Raw genomic sequence first — 18,676 nt, 5'->3', positions numbered from 1 at the left:
ACCTTGAACCGTTGGTCCCCATTGAAGTCCATTATATGGAGAAAATCCTGGAATGTTTTCATCAAAAACCTTAATTTCTTTTCGACTGAAGAAAGAAAGACATGGACATCTTGGATGACAAGGGGGCGAGTAAATTATCAGCTAAAGTTATTAGTTAACATGAACTAAGAATGAACAATACTTCTACAGATTAATTTTAGTTTCAACGTTTACTAATACGTTATTAATACGTTATTACGTTATCAAAGGTTGTATTTGTTAACATTAGTGAATGCACTGTGAACTAACATGAACAATGAACATGAATAATGTGTAATAATGGATTGCTCACCTTATCTCCTTGTTCTTGAGAGATATCCAGGTGTCTCTGACAGCACACGGCTGCTTCGTCATACTGACCCAAAACCTTCAGAGTGTTTCCCAGATTCCCACTGGCTTTCCCTTCTCCGATCCGATCCCCGATCGTCCTAGATTAAAAAGCAGCTGGGTTTATTTCAATGCCGCGTGAAGCTGAAAGGTCAGCTTGACTCTTATCAGTTGTTGGGTCTCACCGAGCGAGTGTGAGGTCGTGCCGATGGTACTCCAGCGCTTTGCCGTACTCCTTCAGGTAGAAGTATCCGTTTCCCAGCTGACTGTAGATGGCACTGAGGGTCTTCAGGTCTTCGGTTCCCACCTGAACAGCAGCTTCGAAGAACGCTGTGCCGCCTTTAAAATCTCCCGCTTTACACAGTCTCTCCCCCTCCAGCGCCAGCTCCAGACAAGAGGCTTCCATCCTGGAAAACACAGGGAACATCACGGATGTGTTACATTTCAGTGTTACATTGTTACATTCTGTGTTACGTTTTAGCGTTACATTCTGTGTTACATTTGAGTGTTACATTCTGTGTTACATTTTAGCGTTACATTCTGTGTTACATTTGAGTGTTACATTTTAGTGTTACATTCTGTGTTACATTTGAGTGTTACATTCTGTGTTACGTTTTAGCGTTACATTCTGTGTTACATTTGAGTGTTACATTCTGTGTTACGTTTTAGCGTTACATTCTGTGTTACATTTGAGTGTTACATTCTGTGTTACATTTGAGTGTTACATTTTAGTGTTACATTCTGTGTTACATTTGAGTGTTACATTCTGTGTTACGTTTTAGCGTTACATTCTGTGTTACATTTGAGTGTTACATTTGAGTGTTACATTTGAGTGTTACATTTGAGTGTTACATTTTAGTGTTACATTCTGTGTTACGTTTTAGCGTTACATTCTGTGTTACATTTGAGTGTTACATTCTGTGTTACGTTTTAGCGTTACATTCTGTGTTACATTTGAGTGTTACATTCTGTGTTACGTTTTAGCGTTACATTCTGTGTTACATTTGAGTGTTACATTTGAGTGTTACATTTTAGCGTTACATTCTGTGTTACATTTCAGTGTTACATTCTGTTACATTTGAGTTATTGTGAATATGTTAATTGTGATTGTATACTGTATTTATGTTATCTGTATTCTGCACTGTATGGAGCACGCTCTTAAGAACTTCACTCATTACGGCACATGTTGTTAGTTATGTGACAATAAAGGATTCGTATTCATATTCGAGTGTTACATTCTGAGTTACATTCTGTTACATTTGAGTGTTACATTCGGTCTTACGTTTGATTGTTACATTCTGTTATATTTGACAGTTAAATTCTGTGTAATATTTGAGTGTTACATTCTGTTACATTTTACTGTTGCCTTCAGTGTTATAGATGAGTGTTAAATTCTGTGTTACATTTGAGTTTTGCATTCTGTTACATTTCAGCGTTACATTCTGTGTTACATTTTAGTGTTACATTTGAGTAGGGGTTTAACAATACATCATGTCACAATATATCGCAACACAAAAATGTGAAACAATACTCATATGTATTGAGTATTTTTTTTTTCCCAAAATAAAAATGACTATGGGACAAAACACAAGGAAGATTCCATTCTGTGTTACATTTGAGTGTTCTCTGAACGTTCTGAAACAAGTAGCAACATTTAAACTTTAGAGTAACATCAGAGTGCGGGTTCAGTGACTTCTGGCTGTTTCTGTGTCTGAGTGAGGAAAGAATTCAAGACATCTGAAGGATGTTGTTGCTGAATGCATTTTGTGCCAAAGTTATGATGAAAGATCCAGTTTAACACACATAGACTGCAGTCATGATCACTGTGTGGAGAGTCTTTAAAAAGTGAGAAAGTTTTGAGAAATGTGTCCCAGAGATTGTAAAAAAAAACTGCAATATTATAAATACACTGCTGTTCAACAGTTTGGGATTGGTACGATTTGTTATGTTTTTAAAAGAAGTCTCCTCTGCTCATCAATACTGCACTTATTTGATTAAAGAAAAAACTGTAATTTTGTTAAATATTATGAGAAATTAAAACAAGTGAACATATTTTAAAATGCAATTTATTCCTGTGATCAAAGCTGTATGTTCATCAGTCTTCAGTGTCACATGATCCTTCACAAATCACTCTAATATGAGGATCAAGAAACATTTATGATTATGGTCAGTGTTGAAAACAGTTGTGTTTTAATGGTGAATCAGCATTTTTGGACAGTCTGTTTCGCAAAGTCACGTTTTGATTGGCACTTCTGAAACCATGAAGAACTCAGCTAGGCTAAAGCTACCATGAAATATGTCTGTTCTGATATTCAGTTTTGTTATCGTTTCTCTCCGGATGCAGTTCAGACTGGTGGAACTTATCGACTATAACCGACTATTTACATCTGGTGGTCTATTTCATGGATATTGATGAGTGGAATTTGTCTGATTGGTTATGTATTTTCTCACACTATATGAGTTTCAAGGCTCAGAGTGTTTGCATTGTTTCGGTCAGTCTTGCATTCTCATCACAGTTAAACATAAAACATATTTCCATCACGCTCTCAGAGCTTTGTTGGTCTGAAAGCAATTATATCTGACCATGCTTTGACAAGAGCTTCTTTTCCATTAACGTGTGCAGCGCTCATGGTTTTGGCTCGCTGCTGTGAGCGAGAGATTTATTCAGTTCTGCGGTCATGAAAGAATGTTGGACCCACATCCACCTCGGCTCTGTTTTACACTGGGAGACGTTTCTTTCCTCTCCGAAGCAAGAAAAACCACACGATTTTTACATGTTTCTGAAACGATGCGAGTGGTTTCTGGCTGTCTGGCATGAACAGATTCCCGCACCCTCACATCGGAGATTTTACCAAGTCAAAAACGTGGCATTAATATTTCCCATCTCAGACCCTAAATATGAGCATCAGTAACAGATGAGTCAATTCTATAGCACTAAAACAGAACAAAACAATAAAGTTCATCGATTATTATAAGCAACAAATTAAATCTACAGACGTCAATAGTGTCGTGATTCAGACCAATGTATGATCAAATCAGTTCAATAACAGTGATAATGTTGCAGAGTTCTCTGCCATTCTATATCGATATAAATGACCATATTAGTTGACTTTTAAACCCCGCTATCAACAGTGATGAATGACAGACCAAATAATATATTATAATATACAGTACATCTATATCGAGTCTGAACTGAACTGGATTATAAAAAGAACCAGCTAAAAAATATCTGTTGTATGTTCCCACGAAAACATTGTTAAATGTTTTGAAAAAGTTCCATTTGATCATTCTTCAAACGTTACTTTAGAATGTTCTCTGAACATTCCGAAACAAGTCGTTACATTTAAAAATGTTCCAACTGAAAGGTTTAAAGAATGTTCCATGATCGATCATGTATAAATCATGTTTTTAGGGATGCACCGATATGAAACATTTAGCCAATACCGATAACCGATAAATCTTTATATTTGAAAGTCGATGACAGATCATTTTTGATGGCTTTGATGCAAAAACAAAAGTCTTGCCAATAAGATCCATGTCCCAAGCACACAATAATAAAGATGTTCTTATCATTTTTAGCCTAAATGACAGACTTGCACGCTGTATTTTCCTTTAAATCATATTCCATGTTGAACAGTGCACATCTGAAGTGTCTCGGCTAATAACCCGAAGGATATAATCCATTATTTATCAGCTTTAATATATCAGACATTTTTTTCCTATCGGGCCGATAATGATTTCGTTAATGATAAACGAAAAATTAGAATATGGTGCAAAAGTTCAAGGTGAAACTAATATATTATATAGACTCATTACATGCAAAGTGAGATATTTCAAGCCTTTATTTGTTATAATTGTAATGATTATGGATTACAGATATGAAAACCCCAAATTCAAAATTAGAAAACTGTGAAAAGCTCTTCATACACTGTAAAATATATTGTTGGTTTAACTTAAAAAAGTAAGTAACCTGGTTGCCTTAAAATTTTAAGTTGATTGAACTGGAAAAAGTGAGTTAATACAATGAAGGAGATTCATTTACCATCAGAAACTCAAAATAATGAGTTATCTCAACTAAATAAATTATTTAAGTTGATTTGACAAAAGAAAATATGTTGTTTTAACGTTGAATATATGTAACAACAAAATATGTTGTTTTTTTATGTTGTTGTTTTCTTGAAAATACTTTTTTACAGTGTATCTGTCAGCCATAATCAATCAAGGCTTGAAATTTCTCACTTTGCATGTAATGAGTCTATATAATATATTAGTTTCACCTTTTGTGCGATATTCTAACACCTGTAAATGAACATATTGGACAACACCGGTATATCGTCCATAGACCAGATAACTTTGAACAAACGTTCTGTTAACGTAACTAAGGTTTGCGTTAGCTGGGTCCTGGTGTACCTGCACTTTGGTTTGGTGCGTGTCTTCTCAACATACACGCCGAGCTCCAGGTTCAGAGGTCGCAGCGTGACCTGAGGTCTGGGACCCCGGTGAACCAGACGACACATGGCCATCAACGCTTCCGTCGACATGACCCAGTCCAGACAAAACAGTCACAGTGATGGAGCTTCTGGAAGACTCGAACCGGACTGGTCACGTTCAATGCGCTTCAATATTTTGCATCACGTTAATAACCAAAACCAGGCGATAGATCTCAGATTAGGAACACCAACGCTGGACTGGCTTCTCTGAAATCCCGGTTTTAGGCATAAAACGACTGGTAGACCTTTCCTTCTGGACTCCACATATCCATGAGATCAGAGAAACGCGTCCGGCATGAACACGCGGACACCGAGACACTGACGGCACTAATTCTCCTGAAGGACACAGCAGATAATCCTGTCCCTGCTGACCCAATGAACTGCAGACACATCGGTGGAAAGACTCCAGATTGGAAATTAATATACACGTGTTTGCTGAGAAAATTCGATTCTCTCACAGTAGATTCTCTTACAAGTCGCCCCGTGATGGAAATCCATCTTTGTGGTGTGTTTAATACGCTTAAACCATGTGTGTGTTGATAAGTGGACAGCATTGCTGAGTATTTCCTCCTTAAAACTGCAGTGAACCAAAGACAGTCTCAAAAACACACTTTCTGACGTCACAAACCACCTTGTAACCAATCAGATCAACGTGTGATCGTCAACCAGTGGATCTCTGAGTGGAGACGGAGCTCATTAGCATATTCATAGAACCGTGCATACTAAATGAGGCGAGGGTGTCGAGTTACATTCAAGATATTGAAAAAAAAAAACGTTTAAATGTCATTTTGGTGATCAAACATGAGTTTTAAGGGATACAATTATTGACTAACAGAATGTGACTAATTTAAAAGTTGTATTCTCGTTTTAAAAGTTGTATTCTTGTTTTTAGGTTTTCTTGTTTCACCGGGATATCTCTGATGATAGATGATGATAAAGAGGAAATGATGAATCATGTTTCTCTAGAGAGCTTTTGTGGGATGGCTGACTGTGGTTTACAAACGGCACAAAAGTTAAAGATCAAACACTTATACAACGGCCAGTTCCAGTCCTCCAATCTGATTGGCCAAACAGCATTCGATCAGAACAGTTCGAATCACTCTCGTCAGACTGACGGATTCACCACTGACTCTTTCTGCACATTACGCCGGTGAACTATTAGTGAGTGAATCATTGAATCATTCACTCAACTGATTTGTTCAAAAACATTGATATATTAAGGAAAGAAACAAGCTGCACGAACGAGTCATTGAATCATTCACTCGACTAATTTGTTCAAAAACACGGATTCGTTAACGAACGATACAAGCTGGATGAACAACATATTAAGGAAAGAAACAAGCAGTATGAATGAGTCATTGAATCATTCACTCAACTGATTTGTTCAAAAACATTGATATATTAAGGAAAGAAACAAGCTGCACGAACGAGTCATTGAATCATTCACTTGACTGATTTGTTCAAAAAATATTGATATATTAAGGAACGAAACAAGCTGCACGAATGAGTCATTGAATCATTCACTAGACTGATTTGTTCAAAAACACGGATTCATTATGGAATTAAACTAACTGCACGAACGAGTCATTGAATCATTCACTAGACTGATTTGTTCAAAAACACGGATTCATTATGGAATTAAACTAACTGCACGAACGAGTCATTGAATCATTCACTAGACTGATTTGTTCAAAAACACGGATTCATTATGGAATTAAACTAACTGCACGAACGAGTCATTTTACTCAACGGATTTGTTAAAAATACTGGACATATAAAATTTTGAAATGCACTCCTTTATTGATCAGGCAGGTGTGTGTGTGTGTGTGTGTGTGTGTGTGTGTGTGTGTGTGTGTGTGTGTGTGTGTGTGTGTGTGTGTGTGTGTGAACTGCAGCCTACAGGCAGCGGCGCTCTTGTTCATGTCGTGTGTGTGTGTGTGTGTGTGATATTATTCCGCTCTATTAGCACCTGCAGGCTTTGAAGTCTTGATATTGAGTGTGTGTGTGTGTGTGTGTGTGTGTGTGTGTGTGTGTGTGTGTGTGTGTGTGTGTGTGTGTGTGTGTGTGTGTGTGTGTGTGTGTGTGTGTGTGTGTGTGTGGCACACACTGAAAGGCTTAGCAGGTCATCATGCGGTGTAGGAAGTGTGTCAGAAAAAGGCCATGGTTTCCCCGACATGCAGACGTCTGATCTCAGCAGCGGGAGTGTGTGTGTGTGTGTGTGTGTGTGTGTGTGTGAGAGACACCCGTCGTCTAGTGTCGCAACTCTCAATGAAGTGAAAGGCCGAGATCCTGCATGAATATTTAACTCTTCACAGCGAGTGTGTTCAGTCTCAGACACGTGTGCAGCGTTGAGGCGGTTCAGTGTGTGTGTGTGTGTGTATCAGAGCTGAATCTGCTTGATTTGTTTGATTAATCAGACTCAGACGGCCACACAGATGCTCTTTCTAATGGTCTCGAGGATTATTCGCTGGCTAATCCAGATCTACAGCTAATGAGATTAGGAACAACTGGGATTAAAGTGGAGCAATTAGTTTATAGCTGAATGAAACCAGTACACACACACACACACACACACCAGCTGAATATGAGCTGCCGTTTACCATCATGTTTAAAAGCATTGGTTTGCAATCGCATTCTAGCAAATATTAATGAAAGAAAGTTTTCCACTATGTTTAATGCGCAATTTTTCTGAATGCATTGAAAACCAGGACTAGTGGAAATATGATAATATATTGTAATTATTATTTAAATCAGAGTACTTTTCAAATTGTATTTCATAAACTAACATCTTTATGGGGTTTCGAATGAAACAGAACAGGGCATTGATTTCATGCAGGACTTCAATCATGTCTATCAGGCATCTTGGGACACAACAAATGATAGGGAAATTAAATTATACACCAATATTCATATTAAATATCAGATATTATTATTATTAAAATGTTGCCAATTTTACCAATCCTCCCATTATTAAACTTCTTTATTTTATTACATGTTGCCCAAATTAGACACAGTGTGTAGATACAGTCTATTGGACGGGAAAATTCATTTATGGCCATTTTACCCACATTTTGCATAAAGTAAAATGGTATATCAATTTATTCTGTCATATCTTTCATAGTTTTGTACAAATTTTGCTTAAGAAACAAAAACAAATGTATTGGTGAATGAAAAAAAACATTGTTTTTGCCTATACATGTAATTACACATGATACGATTTATTTTATTAAACAACTGGGTCCTGATGTCACTACACATTACGTATCATTAGGGGTGGGCGATATGGAAAAAATATCATATCACGATTTTTTTAGGAAAATCACGATCACGATTTTTTATCACGATTCTTTTTCAAGTTGGTTTTAATATTTTGCAAGTGGCTGTTCATTACAGCCAAACTAATGTCCCTATGTTAAAAACAAAGCCTTAGGTAACAAAAGAAAAAAGAAAGCCACACATTTAGGCCAGTGGCGAAGATAAAAATCTTTGTCATTATTTTCTTTGTTATTAAAAAAATAAGACAAGATAAACATTACACAAATTAATATTCATATTAAATAAATAGTGCTTTATTTTTTCAGATGCAGTAGGTGTATTTAGCAGTAGCATTGAAGTAATTAAACGAACAAATATGAAATTAAAACACTACATAGGCTTCACTGAATAAATTGATTCTTATTAAAGATATATTAAAGTTCTCAGTCAGTGAGTGATTTTCTCCTTGTGTTTTTTTTTTTTTTTGTTTGTTTTATTAACACTAAAGGGATAGTTCCCTCAAAAATGAAAATTGTCTTAATTTACTCTCTCAAGATGTTTTAAACCCGAATAAGTTTCTTTCTTCTGTTGAAAATAAAAGTTATTTTGAATAATGTGGGTAACCGAACAGTTGCTGGTCTCCTTATTGTTTTTTTTATAGGTTCTCTCCTGGAAGTTAATGGGGACCAGCAACTGTTTGGTTACCCACATTAAAAAAAATTGTCTTTTGTGTTCAGCACAAGAAAGAAATTAATACAGGTTTGGAACAACATTAGAGTGAGTAAATAATGACGGATTTTTTTTTTTTTTTTTTTTTTTTTTGGGAACTATCCCTTTAAGGACAAGCGGCAGTAGGCTACTATTTATTCCTGTTGCTTTTAGACCAGCACGCGACGCGTTTAATATAGACGCATATTACACCAGATATTCTCTCAAATGTTTGCTTTCACTTTAGACATAGCCTGTTTATGTAAACATTGTGTGTATTTAACAGTATTAGCTTAATAAGACTCGAGAGATAACTTAGTCCAGTATTCAGGCGCTGTTTGACAGACTTCTAGTGCCTGTGAGCGTCGGGGGTTTGCGGTCAGGAAAGCGCACGTTAGAACAGCGCATCAGCGCGTGAATTAAATGTTTAACCGGCAAGGCTTATGCTATGAACTTTTGTGAATTGCAGTGTCCCGTACCTATCCCTTAACGTGTGATCATGTGTAGGCTACGTCGCGTTGTACAGTTAAGAGACGGAGGCGCCAGAGCTGAACTGATAGAATGCACTGTAACACGATACTACGATATTTCTTCAAAAGCAGATCGTGGAGACATTTTAATCGTCCACGATTAAAAATCGTCATATCGCACACCCCTACGTATCATGACATCATTTTTATCATTTTTATCAAAATATCATTTTTTTTACTATTTGTTCCTTTTGCTCTAAACAATGAATGTGATGACATGATAATAATGAAATACTAAATAAGATGAAATGCTGTCGCGAGTGTGTCATTAAAAGAGCGTTTGTGGAGCTGTGTAACGAGGTCATGTGTCAGTGACATCATCAGAGCGTGTCACATGATCATCAGCGGCCCGCTCTATAGGTTTATGGTTGCTCTGATTATTAATCCTGTTAAAAACAGTCAAAGTCAAGCATTCAAAACAAGTAAAACACCCAACCAAAGACATGTAAAGAAAAGAAAAATTTATTCAGATTTCATTTTGAGTATCCAAGTCTGAGTCCCGTTTAGTGTGATAATTGGAAGGGTTAAATTTATGAGGTATTTCTGGTCAAAAAGAAATATCTGCCTTGATCATCCAATCAGAGTTTAGCATAAAACATTTTTAAAAAAGCCGGCCTGTGGGTCAGGAGGACACATCACACACACACGTAACCTTCCTGAGAGGCGTACGAAAGCAAATGCCACTGAAAAAAATAACTTACTTGATAAAATCACATTTTAAGTCAATTTTAATCTTCTGTACGGCTAACCTGTTATTATCAACTTACTATTGAACTAACCCTTAAACAGGCAAGAGTGGAAAATGCTTTTCATTTTCACTCGAAAGCTGACGAACTCTAGATTCAGCCTGAGAAAATCGGTTTGAAATCAGACGTTGTGTTACCATAGAAACGGTTTTCCCTAAATTATTTTAATGGGCTCCTGTCATGTTTCATAATTTATGATCAAAACCTTTTTTAATCTCGACAAAACACATATTGTGAGAAAGGTCTGAGTCTCAAGGTTCCATATATATGGACAGAAGTTTGTTCATTTGTTAAGGCAGAATGCATAAATAAATTCAATGGAATGTAAGTCACCCGGTGGCTATTTCTGGTATTACGCCTAAACAAATCTTTTTGTGACATCAACCTCAAATTTGGAACACAAACTTGGTTAGATATATGGCTTTGATTCTATAGTAACACATATTTTGTAATATACATATTTTATAAAAAAGAATAAATATTAAGTACAGTATATTTGATTTAATGTTTTTAACTTTTTCACATTTTAATTTTTTTAAATGCTTTCACTTCAGCAATAAACTTAGAAATATCAAAGTAAATAACACAATAGATATATATTCCATAGGCTACTGTATAATAGAAGTAACATAGAGACCTCGTACACAATGACGTAACGTTTCTGAGTATGAATGTGTCATTTTGAGTAGAAATGAATGCAGATGAATCCACAAAATGCCAAGTTACCAACCAGAACAACAAAAGCAATGATAACACGGTGTAAACAATCAACCTTGTTAATTATTCATGCCCCACTGCATGATGGGAACACCAGAATTATAGAAAAGTTAATTTTATATCCCTTGAGTTGAGTACTAATATAGGATTTTTGTTATTTTCTACATTTCTATCAGTGGAATGTATTACACTCTTTGAAGAAATGGTTCTATTTAGACCCAGAAATGGTTCCATCCCCCGCTTCATATTTGGAACTCCAAAATGGTTCTATATAGAACCATTTTTTTTTTTGGTAAAAGGTTCTATTGGCCAAGTACGAAACACCAGGGTTCTATATAGAACCCAGAGGAACCCTTTTTTTAAGAGTGTATAGAACCTTTATAGGGGTTTCAAATATGTAGCGCTGATAGAACCTTTTAAGGTTCTATATAAAACCTTTTCTTATATAAAAAAAGAGTGTAGCTTCGAATCGAACTCGAGTGTTAAAGGTCGTTGTGCATCCTCACACTATGAATTGTGGATTATTATGCGCATGTTTCCTGTGATACTCGGACATCTGTAATTAATAAAGCTTGAGTGATGACATCATCAGCGAGAGTAGACGATCACGACTGCGGATCTAAATCTACAGATCAATAATCACTGATGCATCACGCCTGATGTTTTTTTTTGTGAGATAGCAGAACCAGTAACTGTCCGACACTTATGCAAAGATCAGCGAGCAGCAGCACTGCTGAACATGCAAATCAGGCGAATACTGCATCTAATCTACGACACAAGCCCCTCGTTTTGGCGTCTCCTACAATATATTTAAAAGCATTGAATGTCATAAAACACTGATTTCCTCCTAATCTCCACTGCAGCGTCAGTGTCTGAAATGCTTCCATCACAGATTCAGTCTCTCTAAGCTCCGCCTCTCTGAGAGCTGCTCTGCTGTGATTGGTCAGAAACCGAACGCTCATTATCATATCTGAATCTCAGCTCTTGATCACAGTGATACGAACAGTAACGATGGCGTGGGTTTCACCGTATCAAACACCAACCAAACTCTTCCAGTCTCAGATACACTACAGTGTTTGAGGGCGGGGCTAAGAGACGCACCTCAGCCAATCAACACCAGAGACGGGCATTATGCAAATTAGGGACAAACCTATGTATGTTCAACAGTTACTGACGACTTGTTTCAGTTCAGAATCATTTCTTTCCTTTAGGAGATAAAATAACTTTATTCATCTGCACTTTAATTGTTGAAACATTAAGTGTAAGTGTCATAACCTGCTGTACTATTAATAATTTAAAAGAATGCACTTATTGTGTACATATGTTATTTTACATTGTACTTGAATTTAAAAACACCAAATTCAGCTGTGATTAATTTCTGTAAACTGCATGTCTACGCCTGATCGACATCAGCACGCGTGTGTGTGTGTGCCGGTGAACATCGACACTAGGAGGCGCTGCACTCACACACACACAGGTTTAATTTAAGCACATAGCAGTTAAAGTTAATTAGTAATCATTTATGAATTTTCTGAGTGAACAAGAGTTTCTACTTCATTCCTTCTTTTGAGTGCACACGTTTGTGGTTTATGAAGGTACAAAAACACACAGAGTCAAAACACTCTCAATCTCCGTCTCTCTCTCACACACAAACTCTCCGCCTCTGTCACACACACACACACACACACACACACACACAGACACAGTCTGTCTGTCAAATTCAAATTCAAATGAGCTTTATTGGCATGACTAATACAGTATTGCCAAAGCATTGGCCGTTACATAGGCAATGAGCAAATAATCAGTAAATAAATCAGTAAGCAAATGCATGAAATACATGCATCAAAATGAAAATAAACACACACACACACAAAAACAACAGGACAAATAAAAACAGTCTGTCTGTCTCTCTCTGTGTCTCACACTCACTCACACACACTGTCTCGCTATATCTCTCTATCTGTCTCACACACACACATTCTGTCTCTGTCACACACACACTCCCTCTGTCTGCCTAACTCTCTGTCTCTCACACACACACTTACTCTGTCACACACACACGCACAGTCTCTGTCACACACTCACACACACACATTCTGTCTCTGTCACACACACATACTCCCTCTGTCTGTCTCTCTCTCTGTCTCACACACACTCTGTGTCAGTCACACACACACACACACTCTCTCTCTCTCTCTCTCTCTCTCTCTCTGTCTCACACACTCTCTCTCTGTCTCACACACACACACACACACACACACTGTGTCTCTCTCCATCTGACAGCACTGTCTCCAGGATAATGATGCCGACGTCTACAAGCTCCACACGCGCGCGCACGCACGCACACACACACACACACACACACACAAATACAAACACACAGGCCCTCCTCGCCGGCAGACCCTCTTTTCTTCTCCTCCCCCGTTAAGACCAGCTCTTTCTGTCAGCCTGTCAGTGTGTGTGTGTGTGTGTCTGTGTGTGTGTGTGTGTGTGTGTGTCATCTCCTACCTCGAGTGGATCCTCTTGCTGGGCAGATCCGAGTCCGCCGACTGAGCCATGATGAGCCGTGGAGAAACTCCTCTTCCTCTGAGCAGACGCACTTCGGTCCTGTGTGTGTGTGTGTGTGTGTGTGTGTGTGTGTGTGTGCAGTAATGGCAGCTGCCGAGGAAGTGAGGTATTGTGCAAATACACCATAAAAGGAAAGTCCCTCCTCTCTCAGTGACGCTGCGAGCAGGAAGCACAATGTGTGTGTGAATGTTCCTCATACACACTACATGCACGCAATATCCGACCTCTTTTCTCATTCGCATTGCCCTGTGAATGAGAAATATATTTGCATATGTGTTTGCACGTCCCCCTATTCACACACACTGTGTTGATGTTGTATTGTAAAACACAGCTGATGTGGATACGGGACAGGACGGGAGGACAGGTTTGGGGTGAGGGAAGTGTCTTCTACCAAATTATTCACTTAAAGTTTCCCTGTTACAATCATTTATCTCTTAAAAATCATCTTTGATCTCCAAAATACAGATTTAAAGGTTTTTGGGTTTTTTTGGAAAAAAAAAATCTCTTCATGCAAATATTTTGAATGTAACTCGACACCCTCGCCTCATTTAGTATGCACGGTTCTATGAATATACAAATTAGCCCCGCCTCCCCTCACTCAGAGATTCACTGGTTGGCGATCACACGTTGATCTGATTGGTTACAAGGTCGTTTGTGACGTCAGAAACACCAGCGATTTCAAAGTGGGTTTTTGCTTTAATACTCAGCAATGCTGTTCACTTACACATAGTGTGTCTTTAAATGTTAGTAATATAGTGTTTACTGCTCTCAATATCTCATCTGGGTTCAGATATAAAATGTGTTGCTAAACTTTAATGTCAAAATGTCACTGATTTTGCACTCAAATATGTGGGATGAGAAAGAGATTGGATTTAGCATACATATTGAGCATATATGAATATATTACACAAGTCATAATGGTTAATATTATGATATCTTAATGGTGTTTTGGGTTGTTTATTGAATTTAAAAGTGCTAAAAAGAGATTCTACACGAGTGATTCATTCTTGGGTGAACTATAGCTTTAAATGAGTTTTTAAGTAGCCTATCACATGTCTCATAGTCATTAGCTATACAATTAAACTAAATATAAAATAATAAACTTTTAAAATAAAATGAAAATTTAAAATAAATATAAAATAAAATGAAAATTTGAATAAAAAAATCTTTTGGCTTTTGACATTGCTAGAGATCTAAAGCATCTGCTATTATCACACAGATCTGTTGTGTTTGGTGTACACACACACACACACACACACACACTGACAAACCCTCATTCTGATGGAGAGAGGACACACACACACACACACTGCTCTTTGAGTTCATGTCTGATAATGTCACCTTGAGCTGATTTGTGTGTTAAAACGAAAGACTTCTTTAGCCTGAAGATCCTGAACTGATTCTTAAAGGGATAGTTCACCCAAAAATGAAAATTATGACATAATTCATCAAACCATACTAAGGGCATATGATTTTTTTTTTTCAGACGAATACAATATAGGTTATTTTATAAACCTTGGCTCTTCTAAACATTATAATAGGAGTGAATGGTGCGCTTCATGTACGCGAGTCGAAGCCAGAGATTATAGTTTATAAAGTTATGAATATGCATATTTTGCTTTGCTTCAAGGCCTTTATTAACCCCTGAGTCTCATGGATTACTGTTATGATCCACTTCTTTGGGGATTTTAGGTACTCCGATGATAAAGTTTGGAATGAATTAATTATTATTTAATTTTATGTACCTTTAATTTACTAGATTTTATCAATAAATAATATACATTCTTCACATTCTTTCAACTGAAGTTCAAAATAACTCTCCAATACATACAGAAGACTCTGAGACTGAGACTCTGCCGACCTCTTGTGGAAATACACAATACAACATGATATTTCAAAGCCTATAGATGGCCTTATAGCTCTATAGCTCATGGGTAGGGTTAGTGTAAGCGGACAGAATATACAGTTTGTACAGTATAAAACCATTCAATGGAAAGTCCCCAGAAAACTAAACCGCACTGAAATCGTATTGTGAAATGTTCCCTTAACTTCTTGTTGATCGTCTCGCTGTATTTACAGTATCAGCTGTTACTCGCTCTCTCTGCTGTTGTGAACTGTTTTCCTTCATGATATTGGCCATCGATTCACTCACGGGTCTTTCATGACACTTTGGTGACTTGAAATCATCAGGACTCTCCTATAGGCATTAGGCAGCATTCACAGTGTGTGTTATGAAATGTGCAGTTTCTCTGGCATCGGTGTGTTTGCATATCCTCCCCTAGAGGGCGCGATGGATCTGTGCAACACACGCATTCTCCCAAAGCCAACCGTGAATGCGTTTCTATGGGGACATTAATGTATAAACCATTTCACAAGATGTAAACAACACTGGTCCAGAAGCACTTCCTGTTTCAGTTTTTTAACACTACATAAAAGCTGGGATAAAATACAACCAACAGAACATTTAAAACTGAATCAAAAAGTTAAACAAACATCTTTAAGATTTTTTTTTTACATGTGAAATAAAGAAAACAGTTACAAACTGAAACAGGAAGTGTTTCTGGACCAGTGCTGTTTACATCTTGTGAAATGGTCTTGCGTATAGATAGATAGAAAAGATAATTAAACATATTTTAACACCATTCAGATGTATTTGCATTTTCCAAAACAAAAAAAATACACACTTTACCCAAATTTCATTAATTAATTAACACCATTCTCATTACTGTAACACAGTATTTTATGTAGAATTACTGTAAATGTTTCTGTAATACAATGGGGAAGTGTGTATAATTGTCATGAACATTATTAAATTCAATTCACGTTTATTTGTAAAGCGCTTTTCACAATACACATCATTTCACAGCAGCTTTACAGAAAGTGCATGAGTCCACATTATGTTTACAGTGATGAGTGATCTGAGGTAACTGTCAGAAATGTAGCTTACATATAGGCCTACAAAGTCCCACTTAGATAAAAATGTATTAATTTAAACAATGTAATAATTTAATGCAGAAACAATGAGCTCATTGAAGTAATACTTTAAATAATACGTTAGAAGAGCATTGATGCATGTTGATTCAGTGTTTGCGAATCAACTGATGGTTGAAAATGGTTACAAAATGATGGTTATAATACGATACACGAGTAGGCTGTATACAGCTATACACTACATCATGTGATAGTACGTTTATACAACAGTTCGACGGTAAAAGTGAGTAAATAAATGAGAATATGTCTTTTAAATCAGTATTTTGTGAGGAACTACTTCCTTCCGCCACTGATTCAAATCTCAAAAAAAATTCATTCAATTCAAAAAAAGTTGAGAGTTTGACAGCTCACTTTAATAACAGTAGTAACAAACGTTGAGTCGCTTCGCTTTATTGAAGTTTGTTAAAGTAATAAGGTAAGCCGACTCGAGGCTGTGCTATGTCCTGAATAAGTCACGGCACGACGCGAAGCTTATTGCTTTTATAAAATGGTTACCAGAATACAAATATTAAAGCCAAAAAAAAAACATCAACTTTCATGAAGTAAAATAATTACTAAAAGCCTAAATTCCGCTGAAAAAAATAGTCCCTGCCGTGAACAGCAAGTTATATTTTTTCTCCATTGGATGGCGACAGAGACTGTCTTTATGAGTGAGCTATTCAGTAGAGAAGACTTTTATATTGAAAGGACTGAAACGGTATACTCGATTGCTAGGGGTGTTGTAGTGATACATAATAGAAGATATCCACAATAAAGACCCATTTGGTGAAGCGGACATGTTTTTTATATGAATTAAAGTAACACCACAGGTAACTTTTGCTTTCACATGCACGCGCATTTGTTGACAACCGTGATAGAGGAGGTCACATCACATGCAGGTGTTCTGCTTGCGTCGTCGGTGTGAAATGTCTTCATCCCAGGTACAGTGCCATATTTCAGCATGTTATATGAATATAATTTCATGGGTTTTATTTTTATTTTTTTTCTAACGACAAATGATCGCGACGGTCTATTACCGTTTTACTGAATCTATATGAGACTTCAATGCAATGTTGTGGTAGATAATAACCATATATCGTCAATATCATAATATCAAGCTACCATAAATGAATCTGCAAATTTTACAAATCGATTTGCATTATAGCTTGAGGCAAAAAAAATAAACGAATATCACAGAGATGTTAGGTATCCTTAAATATGATTTTGTACATCTTATTTCCTTGCACGAATGTAGCCACCAAACTTGTACACGCTGTTTAGAAGTTAAAACTTTATTTTGAGGATAAGATAGCTTCCGTAACATAGAAAGGCAGACAAAAAAAAACAAACAAAGAGATAGTATGCTAGCAATATAACGTATTTACTAGTCCAAAAGCATAACAGCCAAGTCTGCATCGGCCTCCAGCTCACGCGAGGAAGCGCTGGCCCAATGTTGGTCCTCTTCTGCCTTTAACGCGATCACTTTCTCTTTTTCTCTTTTTGCTTTCGTCCGATAAAACCTTTGCTTTCTTGTTTTTCTGTGTTGCTTCGGCCTTGACTATAACATTGGGCGACATTATAACATACATTATAATGTCCGATTTTAAGGAAGTGGGGTGGTGGAAGTGACGTATCTGCCGTAAAGCAGTCGAATTTTGTAGTTCTCTTTGTTCGCCGTGTTACTACCCGAAACCAGACGTTTAAAAGTACGATCAAAAACGCTGTCAAAGTGACGCCAAAATGAATGGAAGTCAATGGGATGCTAACAGCAGGTGAAGTTCTGCTATAGCGGCGGCTCCCGCGGGGCTTCGACTTCCGGCTGATGGATTGACCCCTTGGATTTACACTATGGATGTTAATATCCAATATAGGATATGTATATAGTTCGTTCCTGCTTCTTTTTTTAACTTTCTAAATGATTTATATAAATACTTATAAATGAATTTGACTGTATATAGTCTAAAGTATGAAAGAAATGTACATTTTTAGAATAACTCATTTCTACATTAAACACATCAATATGCCAACGCATTCGCGACTCCCCTGTGATTAGAGGCGACCCAACACACACACACACACACACACACACACTAACCCGACTCCTAAACCTACCCATCACATACACACACTCACACACACACACACACACACACACACACGGAGTGAAAACGACACTCTAACACACACAGCGGCAGCAGTGCTCGTACACTGAAAAAAATAATATGCTTTATCTAATCAATAAAATTGTGGCAACATATTACAAGCAATATTATTAATTAAATTGTACAAATTAGAATTAATTAGAATATTAATTTGATTAACTATT

At 37.0% G+C, this 18,676-nt stretch overlaps 1 protein-coding gene and 1 long non-coding RNA gene across 2 annotated transcripts in view; one reads left to right on the top strand and one right to left on the bottom strand.

The window, feature by feature from the left end:
- gpsm1b (G protein signaling modulator 1b) overlaps window positions 1-13,471 on the bottom strand; it is a 31,195-nt gene extending 17,724 nt beyond the window's left edge. Inside the window, exons 1-3 of the mRNA XM_039661830.2 lie at window positions 13,321-13,471; window positions 552-773; window positions 332-467 (exon numbers count right to left, since the gene is read on the bottom strand). Of these exons, the coding sequence (XP_039517764.2) occupies window positions 332-467; window positions 552-773; window positions 13,321-13,370 (408 nt within the window). The 5' untranslated portion in view covers window positions 13,371-13,471. The remainder of the gene's footprint in view (window positions 1-331; window positions 468-551; window positions 774-13,320) is intronic.
- A 3,596-nt stretch (window positions 13,472-17,067) lies between these two features.
- Window positions 17,068-18,676, top strand: part of LOC148981530 (uncharacterized) — a 16,609-nt gene continuing 15,000 nt past the window's right edge. Inside the window, exon 1 of the long non-coding RNA XR_016168207.1 lies at window positions 17,068-17,291. This is a non-coding gene — a long non-coding RNA (uncharacterized LOC148981530). The remainder of the gene's footprint in view (window positions 17,292-18,676) is intronic.

Source organism: Pimephales promelas, chromosome 4 (genome assembly GCF_988280905.1).
Source record: "Pimephales promelas chromosome 4, fPimPro1.hap1.1, whole genome shotgun sequence".
In the NCBI taxonomy this organism is placed as follows: Eukaryota; Metazoa; Chordata; class Actinopteri; order Cypriniformes; family Leuciscidae; genus Pimephales; species Pimephales promelas.
This window is presented reverse-complemented; position numbering and strand designations above follow the sequence as displayed.